The following is a 21,121-nucleotide window of genomic DNA, read 5'->3' as shown; positions in this document are numbered from 1 at the left end:
ATTTTTATGGAGGGATATGATACTTCGAGGTTTGGGAAAGGGGTAGAAATTTTACATTTACAAAAAAATAACAGTGCAGGCATAAGTGGACACCAGGTGAACAATTTGGGATATTATGAATCAAAAAACGTGAACATAAATACCATTACACCTATAAAAAAGCGGTTGGTGAACATCATTGTCACACGGTATAAATAACTAAATCATTCAAAAATAAAATTACAAATAAAATATCGCACATAGAAATTTTGACGTAGTAATAATATAGGTATTCACAAATAGCTAGGTGTAATTATGTCTTCATCTATCATAAATTCGATTATTACATGAAGTAAATTAACTAGGTACGCACAATACTGTTGACTATAACATTATACCTACTATTGATTGTAAGACGGCATACGTAAATTTTTTTTTTTTTTTTTTATTTTAATAAGGCTTCAACTCCTGAGGTTATTAGCCTGCAGTAAATACAAAATAGTAGTTATAGAGTATGATCTTAAAGCTACGGGGACACATTATGTTTGACAATAGAGGGATTTTGTAGAGTATATGTACATTCAATTATTTTTCTAAATTATACGTAAAATTGTATTGTATTTATAATATATTACAATACAGTCAATTCGTCATGCGAGCGTAAGACCAAATATTACGAACGAAACGACCAAAAATGACAGGTTGGCAATTATATGACAGTATGAGACGTCTCCGCCTTTCCGACCCGACTTATTACCAGCATGCCGTACAATGATTTTACAGTGTTTCCCAATGGTCTTTCGATCGAAACGACATCAACAAAAACACATTGGGTATCGTATTTCTCAGAAAACACTGTACCTATCAGTGCCGTGCTAACTTTTATTGGCGCCTCGAGGCAATAATTTGGCGACCCTATTAAACATACAGTTTTAAACATTTGCCGCCCTTTAAAATGTCACAACTTTTACTGTTCTAGAGCACTTTCCCAATTTGCCCAACCCCCTTGACATAGCTTTGGTATTTATATAGGTACCTACATCAATATTGTCCACCGATAGACGCAAAATTGAGACGATATAATATTATACCATTCCTGCACGTGGTCTTCGATGGGTTATATGTCATTACTATAATAATGAGTATAAAATATTTATTATTATTTATTACGAATGTTGAAGTGTTGAACTTGTAGGTTTATAACTAACTTTCGACGAGTATCATTGCGTGAGTATATTTTAGTATTCTATGATTTCTGTTGAGTTATATTATGCACCGTATCAAGAGTAATATTTTTATGTATAACATTCCCAATCGTGATGCAGTTCTGAAAATTTTAGTCAATAACTTAAATTATTATTATAATAATAATAAAAAAAAAATGAACATACACTTAATTTAATATCATGTATTATTATACACACAAGATATATACTGTAGATATATAATTATAACTATTTTAATATTATATATATATATATATATATACCTACGCATTATACAATAATTAATAATTAGCACACGATGAAAAACGCAAAAAGAATACCGTACAGTACATTAATATATTTAACTTGCATATATGTAGGTATAGTATCAAAGTATAATCATAATAATATAATACATAGCAATGAAAGTATACACGGTGATTCACCAAGCATTATACTCAATATTCATCCTACTTTATTCTTCATAATTCAGTTATTCAAATCTGATTTTCGGGATTTCTAGATACCGTATTTTCAAATAACTGATATTTTTTGTACTACTTAAGGAGTGCCTTGCAGAGATGACATCAAGATTTAAAAATAAGTATCCAATAAATAATTAACAGTCAATAAAAATAGGAAGGGTTCGCATTTGAAAAAAATAATAGTTTGTATTGCCATTAAGTACTCGTTAAGTAGTACAAAAATCTAAAGAATTTTAAAACTTGATCTTAAGTAGGTTATAATACTTAAAAATTCCAAAAATCAAAATTTGACAACTTCACTATTAGGTTGAAAAGTATGGGTGGAATATTCTTGGTGAATAACTCTGTATAAGGCATAGAAAAACTCAAATACAAAATATTAAAAACTATGTATCTGAAATCGTTGCAGAAGACCTGGATAAAATGTATATACACATATTATATGCGTTGTATTCCCTAGGAAACAGATGTCAGACTTTTATAAAGGGGATAGGTATACATTTAGAGGGGAGGGGGAATGATAGTAGCCCGCCGGACTCGTGTGACTGGTATTATATAATATAATATATTATATCGATAATGCTTAGTGCACTCGCCAGCACGTATTTTTTTGTTTTTCATATATAATATTATAAAGAATTTCTTCGTCATGCATAAATGATCCAAAGTCAACCTTAAATTGTATTTTTATACATATATGTGTATACGTTTACACATACGCTCATATACACAGATGCACACATACACATAAAGACAAACCATACACACATACGTTGTATTATATATATCGTCAAAGCCATAATATTAGAAGACTAAGAAAAATTTAAAAAGTAAGTAGCCTTCGAGCGAGTATAATATTATTATAGTCTCATCTATACCGAGTCACTGTTATAGAATTATATTCACTGAATGTCTTCAGGCGACAGTCCAAAGCTCACATTGTCTGTCTTCATTGTGGTCATCGTGAAACGGCAAATGTACGTGCCACTCCGGGACGTGTGTGCTCCTCGGCGTAGGCGATTCGGTCTGTTCGAACCCCAGCAGAGGAACAACCGTTTGAATTCGTTACGGTACTTGCCTGCAAAATGGAAAAATGGACGATACACTATTTTATTATTTTCTTTAACTATTATTATAATTTGGGTTCAGTGTCTGGGGTAGGCAGCACCGTCTCATCTAATAATCGTCACCTACTCTCCTCATATCTTAGAGGAGACTCGAAGTGTAGGCTCTCAGGATAGCACGAGACCCCGGATTATTTTATATTAATGTATGCAGCTAAGTGATAAATTTAATGTAAATCATTTATTATTATTTTGTTGAAATATAATAAAATTCAATTTACAAATAATTAATATATTCTTAAAATGTTCATATTGTTTCTATCGTAAAAATATATCAATCGAGAGTTTTTAATATTCCTCGATATTAATACCAGCAATTTATAAAAATTTGAAGAAGAACTTCTTTGTTTTAATTTTTATTTCCATTCAATAGTTTTTAAGATATAGGTAAGTTACCGTGTCAAAACACAAAAAATATAACACATTAAAGTTTTACGAAAAATTGAATGTTTGCCTAAAAATCAGACACGATTAAGAACACATTCACATCATGTTACCATATAATTTTTAAATTTCCATTAAATAATTTAGTACGTTTAATTTTTTTTTTAACTTAACATTTTTAATGTAAAGAGGAATAATAATAATACATAATGTTAAAATAAGTCATAATGAATACTATACCTATATTTTATATAAATGAAATATCTAACACAAATTTTTAATTTAAAGCCATAAATTATTATTATTATTATAATCTTATAAACATATATGGTATATGGCTGTATAAATCGTAAATTGTAATAAGTTACACACATTATGTCGATTTCTGGATAACTATATTATGTATAACCATTTTGTCTTTTTACTTTTTTCGCAATAAATTCTTTTTTACTATTTGTTCTACCGTTGCCCATAAAACCTTTAAAAAACATCCTTGACTTCCAAAATACTTAAAAATTGTGAACCAAAAATTGACTTAAGCTATTTTTCTAGATCATTAAACTTTTTATATACGTATTTCGAAGTTTTATTTCCGCTATTTATCTGGAACAGTACTAAATATCATGATCAAACGTTCATATAAGTTATTAAATGCCTATGGTAATGTTGGAGAAATATAATATAAATTGAGCGTTCTTAATTGAATTACTGAAAATTCTGTTCTTAATCATATATTACTGCATTTAACGACCACTCGCCGCGTTGAATAGATATAATTTATATTTTTTGTACGTACTTCAGTATAAACTGAACACGGTAAGTAATTTTTCGGTATCTCGTATTATACAACATATATTTTGTATATTTTGTCATACAGTATGTTCCTACCACTCTCTACTGTGGATAAAGGATCCTAGTTTTTCGCAAACCTTAAAATGGTATAATGTGACGGTGGGACACAGTGCCACATTGTATATTATATATATGTTACTAAACTGCTCAAGTATATATTTACTATGTTGAAATTTTATTTTTAAACATATGATTTTAATAGATGCTAGCAGGGCACCTGGGCACATACAGGAGGGAGTGGGACTGTTGGGCCTGACCTTTAGTGGCCTGACTATTTTATGGTTGCGTTTAAATGACTTTGTAATTTTTGAAATGTTGATAGGTATTATAGGTTTTATAGGGCCTGAAAAATCATTTAGACAAGGGACCCAAAATTTAATGCGGGGTCCGAAAACTACATCAGGGAGGATTTAATAATTTTTAAATTTAAGTACCTACGTATTTTTTTTTTTGTAAATTCAAGAGGTATAGTATTAATTATACTCAATTTTAAAAATAAATAAATATAAATATTATACTATAATGTGTTGTTGACAAAATTATGCATGTAATTAATTTTAAAATGTAATTTTTGAGGACACAATATCTTCTAATCTTGTTGTATAGCAACTACTGTACTGTTCAGTACAACATTAAACTGAATATTTTTATAACTTTATAATATGAAAAACAATAATCACTCACTCTTTGAATTACTTTTGAGTCCACAGCTGGTTAGTATAATATATATTAGTGTTGGCCAACGATATCGATAATTCGATACGATATCGATATCGTGGGTATTTTTTCAATAATTTCGATATCGATATCTAAAAATAATTATCGAAAATATCGCAATATCGGTGTGATTAATCGGGGCTCGGAATTTTGCGGTTTTACGGATGATTAAACACTAAACTGAGTAAACAGTATAAAATTAAATTTAAAAAAAATATCTGTCAGATATAATAATTTATTATATCTGACAGATATAATAAAGATAAAAACGTAGATTTAATCTACTAGATTATGATACGAGGCGATATTAATATGTTCCAAAGAAATAACCACCACACCAAACAATTTAATCTAAATTCAGTATCGGTTGTTAACTCGCGGCGAGACGTCGTAATTATTTTCGTAATTATTACGTTCGTTATTAATTTTATTATTTATACAAATAAAAAGAAAAAAGAAATTTTTTGATTAAATACATTGGATACTTTTCAGTTTATACAAAATAATATATAATTGTTAATTAATAATTAATTTACACTCATAATATAATATTAAAACAATATGTATTCTATACTTTTAATATACTTTCAATACACTCATAATATAATATGCATTCTATACTTTTAATGTTTTAAATTTTTATTATGCTTCGATATCGATATCGGTATTTTTCCGATATTGCAATACGATATCGGGGGAAAAAATACGATATCGATATTGAAAATTATATCGTTGGCCAACACTAATATATATATTACAGATTTAGTTTTAACAAAAATATTCTATTTCAAAATTTAAAATCGGTTTAGGTATTATAATAGGTTTCTTTTGAAAAATCAAAAGTAATAAGCAAATAATATAGACATGAATAAATATACATTTTCAACTATACATGAACTGTTATGAATTATTTTTTAATTTTCAAAAATCATTTTTTTTTTTTTTTTATTCAATAATTTTATTTACCACTCATGAAGTTGTATATCAACGGGTTCACTGCACTGTTAGCGTAGCACAGCCAATGACTTAAATTTGAAATTAGAGCTGTTGTCTGTGACTGTTGAATACCAACTGTAAATCTATAAATCAAAATAAATAAATTTAGATAAAAATTATAATAATATATGCTTGATACCTGCAGTAGTACTATATTATAAAAATCAAATGGATATCAATTATCATATTGTAATAATATTACGTATATTTTAATTAAACATCAAAACAGTTCACATTAAATTCATACGAACATATTATACGAAATACAGATTTACCAAATATCCGTTGTGTAAAATAAATACCACAGAAATAATGTTTCTTTGATTGTATTGTAATAGATATGCATATGGTATTATATTATAAATAATCGTATATGTACTTGAATATTAATACATATTTTTTTCAATAGTTAAAAATGAAAATAATAATTAATAATATTTACTGTAGCTATTAAATTATGTATTATGTTTAGCATCGTAAATTACATTTAAATATACCTACTCCTATAAAATGTTATATTTATAAAATCATACAAAATTGAGTCATATCGTTATTCTAATAATTTAAATCTCAAAAGGAATATATTAAGTAAACTAAACTTATGCAGTTTTCGAGTTATTAGTATGGTTCAATTATAAATTAAAACACTTTAAGGGGAAAAAAATTGAACTATTGAGACTCCACTCCAGTCATGCTACTTGAGCAATTTAAATTCAAATAAGTGATTTATCACAACTGTAATGAACTAAATCATTGCTATCGTTCGATTGAACCTAATACATTACAACTTGTAATGGGTTTTTTTTTTGCAATAATATGTATTAAGTGTTATTATTAGTAGGCATTTATAACTAATAATACAATACGTACGATAAAACTTTAAAATGTACCTTTTCAAGTGAAATATTACTGAGTTACAATTATAACTTATAAGTATGAATTAGGGATTTATAAGTGAATTTGATTTTTAATACATTTTTAGTAAACTAAATTATTAGTAGTTTGTAGTTGATTATTTTATTATATTAATAATTACAGTGGCACCCATCGTCAGTGGCGTGCAGACAAAACACAAATAGGGCCGGCCCCACTTGAATGTGGGATGGGTGTGGATTTATTTTTATTTAATAAATATTGTGTTTTCATATAACTGTAGAGAGGCCCTTAATAAAACATATATTATTTGTAACTTTTAGTTTTAGGTGGGTGGTGGGTGAAAAAAATTAGCTTTGCCCCACATGGAAAAAGAGATCTGCACGCCACTGCCCATCGTTATAGGTATTTAATAATATACATGTATATATGATTACCTACGTATATGAGAATCAATAATGAAAACATTTTTTCCCCATTTTCATGAATTTTATATTATACATTTATACATCAAATGTTATCGAACGATGGGGAACTATTATTTTTGGTACAAATTCGCTTTTTTTGTTAGAAAAAAGGATTGAAAAACAAAACTGTATTAAACATTTCTGTTTCCCAACATCTTGTTTTCTACAAAACAATCTATTTCCATTTTATGGTAAAAGTACCATTTTAAATGTAAACAATATACATTTAGTATAAGTCCAATGCATAATGCACTAATGTGTTACAAATCTGGTATTAAATCTTTCTAGACCACGTATTTGAGATGTTATAGGTCAGGGATATTGGGTGTATATATATTATATATCATATAGTTTTACTGTCCAGAAGTAAAATAAAATTAAGGGATTGATGTAACGGATGCTATAAAAAAGCAAAGTAATCTCGAATAATCAAGGACTCTCTTTAGATTTTGAACTCTAAAGTCCGTCCTTGACAGTTGTACGCGTTAATATCTTACATTTTCACTCATCTATATAACGCTGATCCGTGGTCCCAATAATATTTGCTTACCAATCACAATAAAACAATTATGGCTGAAATTGCTATAAATTATAATAATTATTAGAATAATATTAAAACAAAATATTTGGCAACAAACTCGTATAAAATAATACTATAAGTATGTATGATAACATTTTACGTTTTATTGTTACTTGACGTGATATTTATTTTTCTTGCTAGTACATATTTGTTGTGGCTTGATAAGGTTTTTGTAGATTATATAACTATTAGAAAGAAATAGTGAAATATACGCTAAAAAACAGATAGGTACAAAATGTAGGAGAGAATAGTTTGATGAAGAGGATAAGTTAAGTTATTTCAAACGAAATTTTAATTAAAAAAATCCATGCTTAATTTATAATATTATAACAATGTTGTGTGACAGACACAATGTTGTTGTATTTTTATATGTTATAGGTCCTGGCACATTCATGATTTAAACATGTGCGTCTACACGAGTCCTTATTTTGAGAACAATACGTCACAGACATTTTTCAAAATAAAAAAAACAAAATTAATGTTATATATTATTATAAGCTATTTTTTTTCTCATAACGAAAACAAAATGAACAGCAGTAGTATTTAATCTCGGATTATCTCGACCACGTACATGCGTACTTAAAAAAAGCTTCGATGGGTGGGGAAAATAATAGCATGTGAAATAAAAACACTCATCATCATCTAACCAATCATTACAAGCAATGAAATAGCGTCGTTTTATAACCGTCCGGAATATTTTATTCGTTGTTTTTATTAGACGTATAATAATATATTAAGTCAATGGGCTCGTCAAATCGAAATGTCGTTGCTATAATTCTTCTACCTCACCGTCGTTCCTAATACTCGCAGACCCCGTCTCGAGTTATGTCACACGAGCTACAGCGTAAGTATATATAAATAACAGTTTATGTATGTATAACACACGCGACCGCCATCATATATATATATATATATATATATATATTCTTTTACAGACATAACACATATATTATTATACTATATGTCTATATGTAATAAAGGGCATAAGTACAACAACAGAAATCATGTGGTGGATTATTATCATGGTACGCTATCGTACAGTATCCATGTACATATATTATGTGTGTTAATCAGGATTTATGGCGGGGGGGGGGGTAAGAGAAACATGCTCCCAGTCCCATCTATCAAAAATCCTACTTTTGATACCCTTCGTTAGAATTCGTAGGAATGATGTACTATTTGTTGTTCACAAAAAAAAAATTGTGAAAAATTAGTTGAAATAGTTGAGGCTGAGGACATGGGGACATGTACTATGTATAGTGTATACGTATGGTGTTCTGTATATTAAACCACCATATGCATGTGTTTATTGTATACGATGACCGTCCGCTCAATATAATCGTTTCGAGTTTGCAATTCGTAAGATCTCAACAGATGGAGATGAGCGTTTTGCGAATCACGTAGTTTTCACGTGAGATGATTGGATGTGATGAAGGATTTTAAAGGTTCCTAACCAAAATAAAAAATAAATCCTAATAAATAGCATTATTTTTCAAAAAAATAATTGGTAGATACACTTTCGTTTTACTATATAAACGGTTAGCTCTCAAAGGAATAGGCAGACTAAATATTAATAGGTATACATTCCCAATGCAAAACGTTATGTATTATATTTATATATCATAGATAAGTAGTTTAAAGTTTGCACGGTTTACGTTGGGTTTAATAGCCTTTTAATTAATATCCGGTCTTAGATTTCTCAGAAGTGGAATCCCTTCGCCTTTCTAATAATTGTTCTTAATACCCGATTGTCCCAATTTTCTTCATCTAGGTCCACGTACATTAAAACGTCTGAACCGTACACCCTTGCTCGCTCCCGTCAAACACCGAAACTAACGGTATAACATACATTATATATATATATATATATATATTAAATATATTATATTTATATGGCACTCTCCATAGATCTTTTCATAAGACAGAGTGGGTATTCGCAGACGTTTCGGCTACCATTGTTGACGCAAAATTAACCGCAGTAAATTGCCAAAATGATACAAATTATATGCGAATAAATATATATTATTATTTTATCCATTAGCTCGTTATATACTCACTCTCTAAGAGAGTCGACATTTACTGTGATTTAATCGTTGATGACACTAAAATATAATAATATAAACATAATATTCAACATACTATTATATACACTATATTAACCGATTATTTTGTACGTACGCACCAATATTTCAAAATCGTTCTATCATCGTGCAATCACGACCACAAAAATATTTATAAAAAAAAATCATAGGTGTTCGTTAAAATTTGAATCAATAATTTAATGTAGGTAAACTTAACGAAATCAAAATATATTAAACTTTATCATTTACCTAATTATATATGTTTATATTTTAATAATATATTATAATGAAAAGTTATTGAATTTTGAAAATCAATCGCTGTTAGTGTCGTCATAAGTAAATACTTATATATGATGTATACAGGGTTATTCACCAATCATGCTCATCCCCTTTTTCTTTAATAATGCAGTTATTCAAAATCTGATTTTTAGAATCTCTAAATATACTCGAAGACCATATTTTCAAATTCTTGAGACCTTTTTTTGCCACTTTTATTGTTAACCGTGATCACAAATTGTTGTTTTTCAAATGAAAACCTCAATTTGTTACTGTGAATTATTTAACGGATCATTTTTTTTAAGAATTCTGATGTATTGAAATCAAAATTCTAACGAATGTTTCTGAGTTATTTAACTTTGTGTTCTAAGAATTTCAATCGAAATGGGATGGATTTATAAGATATGACATGGTCTATGATGAATTTGAAAATATTAATCATTAATATTAATTATTAATCCATCAATATAAATTAAAACGAACTAAGTATCATAATCATAAATACTGGTTCCAAAAGTACTAATTTTTTATACTTTTGTAAAATGATTTTTAAGGACTATCATCCTTAGTACAAACATTTTAATAACTAAGAAACTACCTACTTGTTCAAATTTTTAGTATGTAAATTAAAATTTAAAAAAAAATTATCTATTTAATAACTTACGTTAAAAATTGGGGTTCTTGTTTGAAATACAGAAATTTGTATCGCCACAGGACACTCGTTAAGTAGAATAACAAATCTTAAGGATTTGAAAATATGGTCTTTGAGTACCTTTATTTGAAAATTCCAAAAATTAGAATTCGAATATATTTGTAATAATTTATATTTATATTATTAAAAGAAAAAATGTGGTTGAGCATTCTTGGTGAATCATCCTGTATATTTAGGCATCTTCTACTCATCTAACTCGATTACGCGGTCCAATAAGATCACGGGAAATCAAGTTTTTGGCTGGTCATTTTTTCACCGGTAAAATATCGAGTTCAAGTTGATAATTGTTCTGTCAATAACAGTAACAAATGATGTAAAATGTTTATATACCTAGTGCAGCCATATAAAACCGATACATTTAGGTATGCTTTTACGTAAATCGTTTTTATCCCTTGAGAATTCAACAACACGCGTGCACAATAACTCAAGAATAATTAAAATATACATTTATTTATGAAAAAAAAAACAAAGCTTTTTATCTGAATTGAAATGCATTTCAGAACGATAAGACATTAAGGACGTCTTAACAATATTGCCATTTATTTTCTGAATGTAAAAGTACGACTTCTCGATTGGTCTGTTATAATCATCACAAAAAATTAAAAATGCAAAAAACAAACAGTAATAATTTTATGTGTCTATACAATAAATGATGCTCTAATATTTTTCATTTAATTTTAATAAACCGTGTACGAAATAAATTCGAGATTTAAATCCTCATAAAATATTCCCGGAAAGATCAACATATAAATCAAATATTATATTACTATGATGAATATAATTTTTATTTGAAATACATGTATTTATATTATCATTTAGATGTTACTTTATAAAACAAAATAAAGATTATAATATTATATAGAATAAGCGTAAATAACTATTTTATATGTTCTGTTACTGAAAATATGATTTAATTTATCAGATAAAATATTTATGTTTTATGTAATGCATCGAATAATAGTAATACGTATTATAATAATATTATATTATATAAGTCTACTCAACCGTCATTCATTTCCACATTATATAAACTAAGATAATATTGTATTATAATATATCGAAAAAAAAATTTTAATATTAATTAGTTATTGAATTATATCTAAACTGAAAAAAAAACATTTTTCTCACTACTATGGAATATATTTAGTTACTTGACCTACATATTAACCATAATATTCAATAACTAAAATTTTGAAGACGGTTTAAAATTCTTTCTTTGTTTCTTTAGAGTTATCCCATTCCCTATATCCACCGTCTGATTTATTTCGCAAGACTGAGCTATAGCGAGCTACTGTGGTTGATAGTTGTCAGCAACATTTTATCCACCTGCCAGTTTACGACATTTTACATTTGACGGTTTCTTGTTCTTTCGATTATAATTATATACATGTAATATAACATACTAAGATATCCTATTTATAAAATAAATTTAAGTATCTTCATTTTTTTAAATGTTGATTAACTGATTTTAATTAATTGAATAAAATTATGAATATAATATAATATAATATATTACATTGATATAAAATAGGTTTAATTGACGCCATATAACAAAAACAAAAAAAAAAAATGCATAAAACGCCCATAGTATTGTTGGGAATGTTGTAAATATTTATTTTATCAATAATCATCGTTTTAGTTGATATGATAATATTGCTGTTATATTTTTTTATATTGTTAGGTATACTATTTGCCAATAATCACAAACTTTTCATCACACATCCTGAAGTCGAGCAATGTTAAAATGACATATAAAACAAATATTAATTTAACCATACATACATACCTATAGAATTTATCTTACGGATTGTTCTAAGTCTGTAAAAATATTAAAGAATTTTATTTTCTTAAAGTTTGGCAGGACATTATTAGTATTGAAACATGCAAGACTCGATTAATGTTGTATTTTAAATTTTACAGGATTTAATTCGATCTATAAGGGTTTATAAGAATTCAATTACATGAATTCGTATACTTCCTACCATTTCGATTGTGCTGATTCTTTTTGCCCGGCTATTTCCTTTATTCTTATATAATATATTATACCTATAGCTAATCGCCGTTACCTTAGAGATGTCCATATATAACAATATTTAATCTCTAAATCACGTATTGGTCTTTTGTTTTGTCAACAAATCGTTTCAAGCCTTGGGCGTACACAAAAACCAAACTTTATCATCTGTGCAGCGTAGTGCAAGCTAGCATACAATTTTCCCGTGAGAAAAACAACATATATCCGCAATAAATGCTTACACAGCACGCATGAGTATTGTAGCGTAATATATTATAATATTATGCAAATGTGCCTGTTTTTTTTTTTTTTTTGTCAAAATGTACGTGTGTATTAGTGTATTATATAGAATTGCGTACATTTTGCATTGCCTATAATTATAATTATACATATGATATAATACATATGTGGAAGTTACCGACAAATGTTTATAAAATAAGAAAGTACCTAGTAGTAATAGTATACTTATTTCCTTAAAAAAGGAGTTGGTATATATTTTAATTTAAATAGGAGGCCAGAAATTGCCAAGAGCAACTTTGAGAAAAATTTAGTAGGTAGTACATTTTTTTTTTACGTTACTCGATAGATAATTGGGTGGGAGTTACAGATTCAGAATCCTTATTGAGTATCAGGTAATGTCTGTTCTCAATCAATTTTGAGAATCATTAACCTAAAAAGAAGTTTCTTACAGAATTTAAAAAAAAAATTGGCAGTAAGCTGATAGGAATCCTATCTAAGTGGAAATTCAGTGTATATCATATTTTAATATATAAATAACATAATATTATAACAAAATATTATTATTGCTAATGATATCGATGTAATATAATGTATAAATAACTGAATAATTTAAAATTTGAATTATCATATAAAATATTCTTTGTAAATAAAAATAAAAATAAATAATAGAACAATTATTCTTCAGTTCTCATAGTACATGGACCATGGACGTATAAAATAGTTCATTTTTACACAAGGGGCTAAGAAGGGCTATAGCCCCCTTAGCCCCCCCCCCATTCTACGCCTATGGATAGGATAATATGAGAAACGATTTTCAACTGGTATAGCTGTAGGTTTAGGGAATAAGACAATAACATAAAGTTTTCATGGTAAGAAGAAGTAAGAAAGCTCGAGTTTTGAATAAATTATGATGTATATGAGAAGAATTATGTATTTTTTAGGTATTTGACGTGCTATTTTGGTGGCAATTAAATTATAACAGTACCTTATGTGTATTGTGTACCTATACTGTATATAACATTATCAATTTTTTATTTGTCTTACCCCTTAAATGTACTATTCTTTGGGAAACCTTTAATAAATATTGTGTAAATATAGGATATATAGCTATATTGACGTGTAAAATAAATTAGACAACATCTGAACGTGTTATATTTTAAAACTAAACAATAATGTGTCAATGTATTTTATTAAGAGGACGCAACACGGGCGTTTCTCCGTCTTACAAACGTATAACATGGACAATTTTACGTCTGCAATAATTCGTTTTACTCTGTTATTTCTAAAATTAAAGTGAATTTAATTCTTATAAAATGTAAAGAAAAGAATATTATCTAGAGAATCTTGAAGGACTGTATTGATATTATAAGTTTTAAGTAAGTTTTGACAGTTTTTAAATCGTTTTATTTGTACATTTTATAACGATCGTAACTTACTTCAAAATGATAATATCAATAAAATCCTCCGAGATGCCCTTAGCCCTAGATAATATTCTTGTCTTTAAATTTCATAAGAGTTAAATTCACTATAATTTTAAAAATTACAAAATAAAATGTATTATTTTGAATGTAAAATTTGCCATGTTGTACGTCTGTAAGATAGAAAAATTAAATTCGCGTATGGTGTCCGTTTAATACTTAAGTAAAAGTTTTTACTCTAATACAAAAATTTAAAGTGAGGGGTCATTACAGCACTCACTTGATTCATCGTTAGAATAAACAACTGTAATATTTATGTATGTAAATTCAAGGCTACTCGCCCAATATTAATCGGGTAGATTTACCGAACATAAATTTCTATGATAGGTACCTACCTTTAATGTATATATCTATATTAGGTATATATTGTCTTCATAGCAATCACATTGTGCATCATTAGATTGGTGAGACAAAATCCAATCAAATTCAAAATAATTAGCTGCCCATAATTTGCATACTCGAGTCCTACAATATGTATGTGGTTACCACTTCATGAAATCGATCTTTTCATGAAAAAATTACCATTTCGTGAAATGGAAACACGTTTATAAACTTTGTGAAATTCAAAAATATTTCACGAAATGGTTACTTTTTCATGAAATGGTCACTCAATTTTATAACATAGTGTAATTTTTTTTCACAAAGTGAACGACCACTTTGTGTACTGAAATACGACATTTAACAGCTTAGTCTACCCTTATAAATTTAACTTAAATAATTATAATATATAGTAATAACATTTATTTATATCATATTAATTTATTAACCATATTGTGAACATTTTTAGATTCTGAACGAAGTGATGAATGTATTGATTTTACAATGATGTGTGATTTTTTTTTTTATGTTTGTTTTTGTGTCTGTGTACAGCATAACTAGTCGAAATAATGCTTCAATTTCAAACTTTTGGGGTGGTTTCCGATGTAAAAGTGAATATCCTTGGTGCATTATAAAAAGGAAACATTTTCCAACAGTTTTCAAAAAAATCGAGAAAAACAAAAAAAAAATGACAGAAAAACGGGAATTTTTACGCAAAACCAGTTTTCGACCAAATCGATATTTTTATATGGTTATATTTCAAATATTAATCACTGTAAATACTTGAAATTTTCACCAAATGTTAATGTTAGAGATATCTATATACAGTTTAATTTTCAAAAATGTTCGACTTTTTTTGAGTTATTTATAGACCACTGAACTTTTCGATTTTTTTTGAGAATTTTTTTTTGAAGTGTTGGTAAAAAAATGTTGGACGACCAAAAAAACTTGGAAATTTAATACACGGTTCCCTATGAGTTGTTCTTATGGAAGCTAAAAAAAAATAAAAATCGTTAGTCACAATTTTTTTTAATAAGCGTTTACAGTTCAAAATTTCACGAAATCTGTCGAAAACGTGAAAATTTGCAAGTAATTTAAGTTGAAAAATCATAAAAATTTTTGCGTTTATAACTAAGGATTAAAAATAAAACACTAAGTTTTCCATAAGTTTTCCTTTAAGTAGCTATAGAGAAAACTCGAAGCATCATTATAGGAAAAATTTTAGGTGCGTTTGAATTTTAAATTTTTACGAAATAGCGTAACGATAACGATTTATCCTCAAACGATTTTAAATATTTGTTATTATTCAAAAAGTATAAGTCGTAGATACTTGAAAATTGTATCAGTTATTTAGATTGGCATTTTCTTTACATGATTTCATTTTCAAAATATTTTGACTTTTTTTATGATATTATATTTATAAACAACTGAAATTCTCAATTTTTCTGAAAAATTTTTTTTGAGGTGTCGATAAAAATTTTTATGGCCCTATAAAAATACTTGAAAATTTAATACAAAGTTCCTCATAAGTTATTCTCATAGTGATTAAAAATTTATAAATATACATAGGCACGATTTTTTTTTATTAGCATTTGAAGTTCAAATATTGACTTAATATGTAAAAATTACGGCAATTTTCAAATTATCTTAGATCGAAATTCATAAAAGTTTTTCTTTTTAATTCTAAGATTTGAGAATTTAATACAAGTATCATAATATATTTTTACAATAGCAGTTGAAAAATAAAATAAATGTATAGCCACAATTTTTTTTTTTACATGTATTCAAATTTTAATTTTGACAACATACGTAAAAATCACAAAAATTTGTAAATTATTTTATCCTAGAAATTCATAAAAAATTTTCCTTTTATACCTAAGATTTGAAAATTTAATTCAATGCTCCTAAAATATTTTTACAATAGCATTTGAAAAATAAAAGAAATATATAGTCACATTTTTTTTTATAAGCATTCAAAGTTTGAATTTTGACAACATACGTAAAAGTCATGAAAATTCTCAAATTTATTATAAGCTAGAAATTCATAAAAAAATTTCTTTTTAAATCTAAGATTTGAAAATTTAATACAAGATTCCTTACCAATTTGTCATTCTTTATCACAAAAAAAATGTCCACCGGAAATTCAAATTAAATTTTTATTAGCATTTGAATTTCAAATATTGACAAAAATTCGTCAAAACCATGAATATTTGCAAATTATTTTGTAGTTCAAAATTCATAATATTGTTTGTATTTATATCTAAGGTTATAAAATTTAACACCAAGTTTTCCATAAGTTTTGCTTCAAATAGCTATAGAGAAAATTTGAAGCGTCATTATAGGTAAAATGTTTTGAGCGTTTGAGTTTTAAATTTTTATGAAATCGCGTAATGATAACGATTTATCCTCAAACCAGGTATTCGTATATCTATAATCTATGATAATATAAGGTATTATGAATTATGATAACTACATGATAACTACACTAATTGGTTAACCATGCCTTATGCAAAATGCGTCTTAATTGAAAAATAAAATATTTGTTTCAAAATAGAATATATGACAATATTTAAATATAAAAATATCCTAGACTGACAAATTATCTCAGTTCAGAATCGTTTTTCGTATACAATGATACCTATCATTGCATTCAAATTTAATCCCATCCATTACAGTAACCTACTGTACAGCAGAGCGACATCCACGACTTACCCGCTTTTTTATTTATTAAAGCAGGAAAATGAATTGTGACAACGATTGTTACATTTTAGACTTCCTTTAAAACAAACACATCTTTTGGTTTGACAAGCACTTTTACACGAACAACTTAGCGGAAACGTTAAGTTTGATTATATCCATATTAACCTCGTCAAATAATACAATAAATACTTAAATAATATCTAAATTATTCTATACGACTATTATACTGCAATTACTAGACTATCTGAAATGTGTAGATGATATTTATTGGTTTTGATATAAGTCATAATCATAATGATGATCATAAAAAATTAATGCGTGAAACTATCCAAATTGTATCTGGAGGTCAGGAATTTTTAAGTTGTTCGTGTAAAAGTGTTTGACAAACCAAAAGATTTATTTGTTTTAAAGGTATAGTCTAAAATGTAACAGTCGTTGTTACAATTCATTTTCCTACACTATAATTAATAAAAAATGTTCACAATACGCGCGGTTAATAAATTAATATGATATAAATAAACTTTATTAGTATACGTAATTATTTAAGTTAAATCTATAAGGGTAGGTATAGAAAGATAGAATAAGTTGTTAAATATTGTATGTCAGTACACAAAGTGAACGACCACTTTGTGAAAAAAATTACACGATGGTAAATTTGAAGGACCATTTTATGAATAAGTGACAATTTCGTGAAATATTTTTGAATTTCACAAAGTGTTAAAAACGTGTTTCCATTTCGCAAAATGGTCATATTGTCATGAAAAGATCGATTTCACGAAGTGGCTACGACATATACACACGATATAATAATATAATATAAACACGATGATTGCCAGAGTCCTTGTGAAAAAATCGTCACACAGATGATGTCATGTGGTAGGTATATATGTGCATATTATATGATGATTCTGCGATGAATATGTCATTATTAGGACATCAACATTCACGAAATTTTTAGAATCGTTTACATATTATCATATTGTGCTAACACTACCTACTACAGTAAAGTTTTGTCCTTATTCGTCGAGTCTTGTCGATACCTTTTTATATACGTAATATTATGCTGATAACATTATTACTTTCAAATTTCAATATTGGATAATCTCGCTATAAGTGCCACACTTAATAAAAATACAAATTATTGGCATTTATTGATAGATAATATTGCACATGCACCGATATTTTTGTATGCCTACTACCTATACTGGCTATACTACGAGACTATTATACATTGTGAATATTTGTAAATAATGATTTATTTAGCTGTTTTACGACATGAAAAATCACATATTATTATACCTTTATGATATGTAAGAAATCATTTACAAGTAAATTTAACTACCATCGTTAGCCATTTAAAAAATAATCGGCAATCAAATTTGTACATTTGTATGGCTGTGGTATATCGATGTATCTAAAGACTTTTTTCAGAACGTACGACATAGTTGTTGTTGGTTAACAAATTTATTGCGTTATTACAATAAAGATAGTGCATTAGAAATGTCCAAGTGCATAAAGTATAATCATAACATTTAAACTTTATACTTGAAGAAAAAAATATACCTAAATGGAATAAATGGCAATGAAAAAGCCTATCAAAAATCATCCAAAACGGTCACCTAAACTAACAATTATATTCTAAACATTATTAGGTATAGAACAAATAATATATACGAGTAAATATAACTAGCTTTAGGTACATCTCAAATGGAAAAAAAAACATTGGGTGGAACAATATACAAAAATAAATACAACAAACATTAACATTAAAATATGTCGAAACTAGGACATAAAAAGAAAATACTAATCTTTTTTAAATATTTTAAATCTCTTTTAAATATAGCACAATATATTCACATCACAACACATGATTATCTCATATCGAAATCTATTGACTTATAATAATATGCTAAAGAAACGATGTGGAGTGTATTTAACTGATGTCAAAAATATAAAAATATGTATAAGAAACATATGAATAGGTAGAAGTATTCTATATTTTATAATCATATACAGAATCACAACAGATAAAAGAAAAAAATGTACGACCAGATCTTAAACCAAACATAAATATTAATAACTTCAAGGAAACCAAATTTAAAAATTTAATTTAGGTTAAGCGTACCTATACACACATATATATATATATATATATATATATTATATATTAAATATTAGGTATACTATACTATATTGTAAATATATTTTTTAACTAATGGCCTTAGATGATAATGTTATTTGAAATTTGAATTATTAATAAAATATACAAATATATTTTAATATAATGACACTTATTTTAATTTTTTTAGTTGAATTACATACTGCGGACATGAAACTACTAGGTATGTCATTACGGATAAATTTTAAAAACTACTTTCATTTTTTCATAGGATTCCTTAAGTGAACTTTTGCACAATATTATATTCTACACATCACATTTGAATCCACCTAAAGTCGTGAATTTAATATTATACTCGTACCTATATGGTGTTTTACTTTTCAAAACCAATTGGCAATCACATATGTTGTGCTCCTCAACTATAGATAGTTTATTATAGACACCAGTTAAAAACTACAGAAACACTCTGTAATCGTGTATAATACCGAATTCATATATAACAATTACAATGCATATACTTACATATATTTAACCTATATAGTTCAATATATTAATTGTACTAATTATCCTTACATAGTATATATATTTTATACTTCTGTATAGTTCCAAAAACCCCAATGCTTAACTTGACTGAATTCAAGAATCTCAATTATAATTTATGTGTGGATCTTTTTTTTAAATTTTATTTATTTATTTTGAAAAGTTTCAATTCGTGCGACTAAAAAAAACAACAAACATTCCATTATAAAATCAATATAATTTGTAGTTTGTAGTATGTACCTATTAATGATTGTTATACAAAGAATCTAAAACTTATAATTTCGCAATGTGTTGCTTTTGATATACCTATAATCGATGAACTATGTTTATGAACGCTCAAACAGAGACAATATAAACAATTTAATTTCACGAATTCAAACGTTTTGTTTTAACAATAATTTAAATGCTAATATAAATAATGTATAGAATTGGTATATATACGATCACTTGAATGAATTCGTAGAATTCATCGCTTGCGACACCTATATAATATTATGTAGGTACAATATCAATTAAAAAACAAACAAACAAAAAACGTACAACGCTAATCAAATGAGTAATTTAGTTTTTGTTACATACTATTATTATTACTATTACTGTCGATGGGTCGTTATTATAATTGCGACGACCTCACAGATGATGTTGCCATGACGTGTACATGATGAGGTAATTTTGTAACGTGGTTTTAGCTTCCAAACATGTTATATGATTTTGGGGATACAATATGCGCGAACCCTAATTAAACTTTAAAACACTGCGATGAATATTTAATAACATTAATAGTGATGTTTACTCTTCGCTTTTTCGTACATACATCTACGAGCATATTATTACGTGCGGGCGATGACAGCCTTATACCGTCGTAGGTAAACTTTTTGAATTATAATATAATATCATGCCAGAAACGTATTTACGACAATACCGTATGCTGAAGGGACAGCATCACACGCTTATAGGACTACATTCTTTAAATTACAGGAACAT

General features: G+C 27.1%; 1 protein-coding gene across 1 annotated transcript in view; it reads right to left on the bottom strand.

The window, feature by feature from the left end:
• Positions 1-404: 404 nt before the first annotated feature.
• The window catches only part of LOC107163072 (orexin receptor type 2-like), a 161,829-nt gene continuing 141,112 nt past the window's right edge, over positions 405-21,121 (bottom strand). Inside the window, exons 7-8 of the mRNA XM_089223806.1 lie at positions 5,713-5,825; positions 405-2,747 (exon numbers count right to left, since the gene is read on the bottom strand). Of these exons, the coding sequence (XP_089079932.1) occupies positions 2,572-2,747; positions 5,713-5,825 (289 nt within the window). The 3' untranslated portion in view covers positions 405-2,571. The remainder of the gene's footprint in view (positions 2,748-5,712; positions 5,826-21,121) is intronic.

This window comes from Diuraphis noxia, unplaced genomic scaffold (genome assembly GCF_037042655.1).
Source record: "Diuraphis noxia isolate RWA-SAM2 unplaced genomic scaffold, SU_Dnox_SAM2 contig0003, whole genome shotgun sequence".
Lineage (NCBI taxonomy): Eukaryota > Metazoa > Arthropoda > Insecta > Hemiptera > Aphididae > Diuraphis > Diuraphis noxia.
This window is presented reverse-complemented; position numbering and strand designations above follow the sequence as displayed.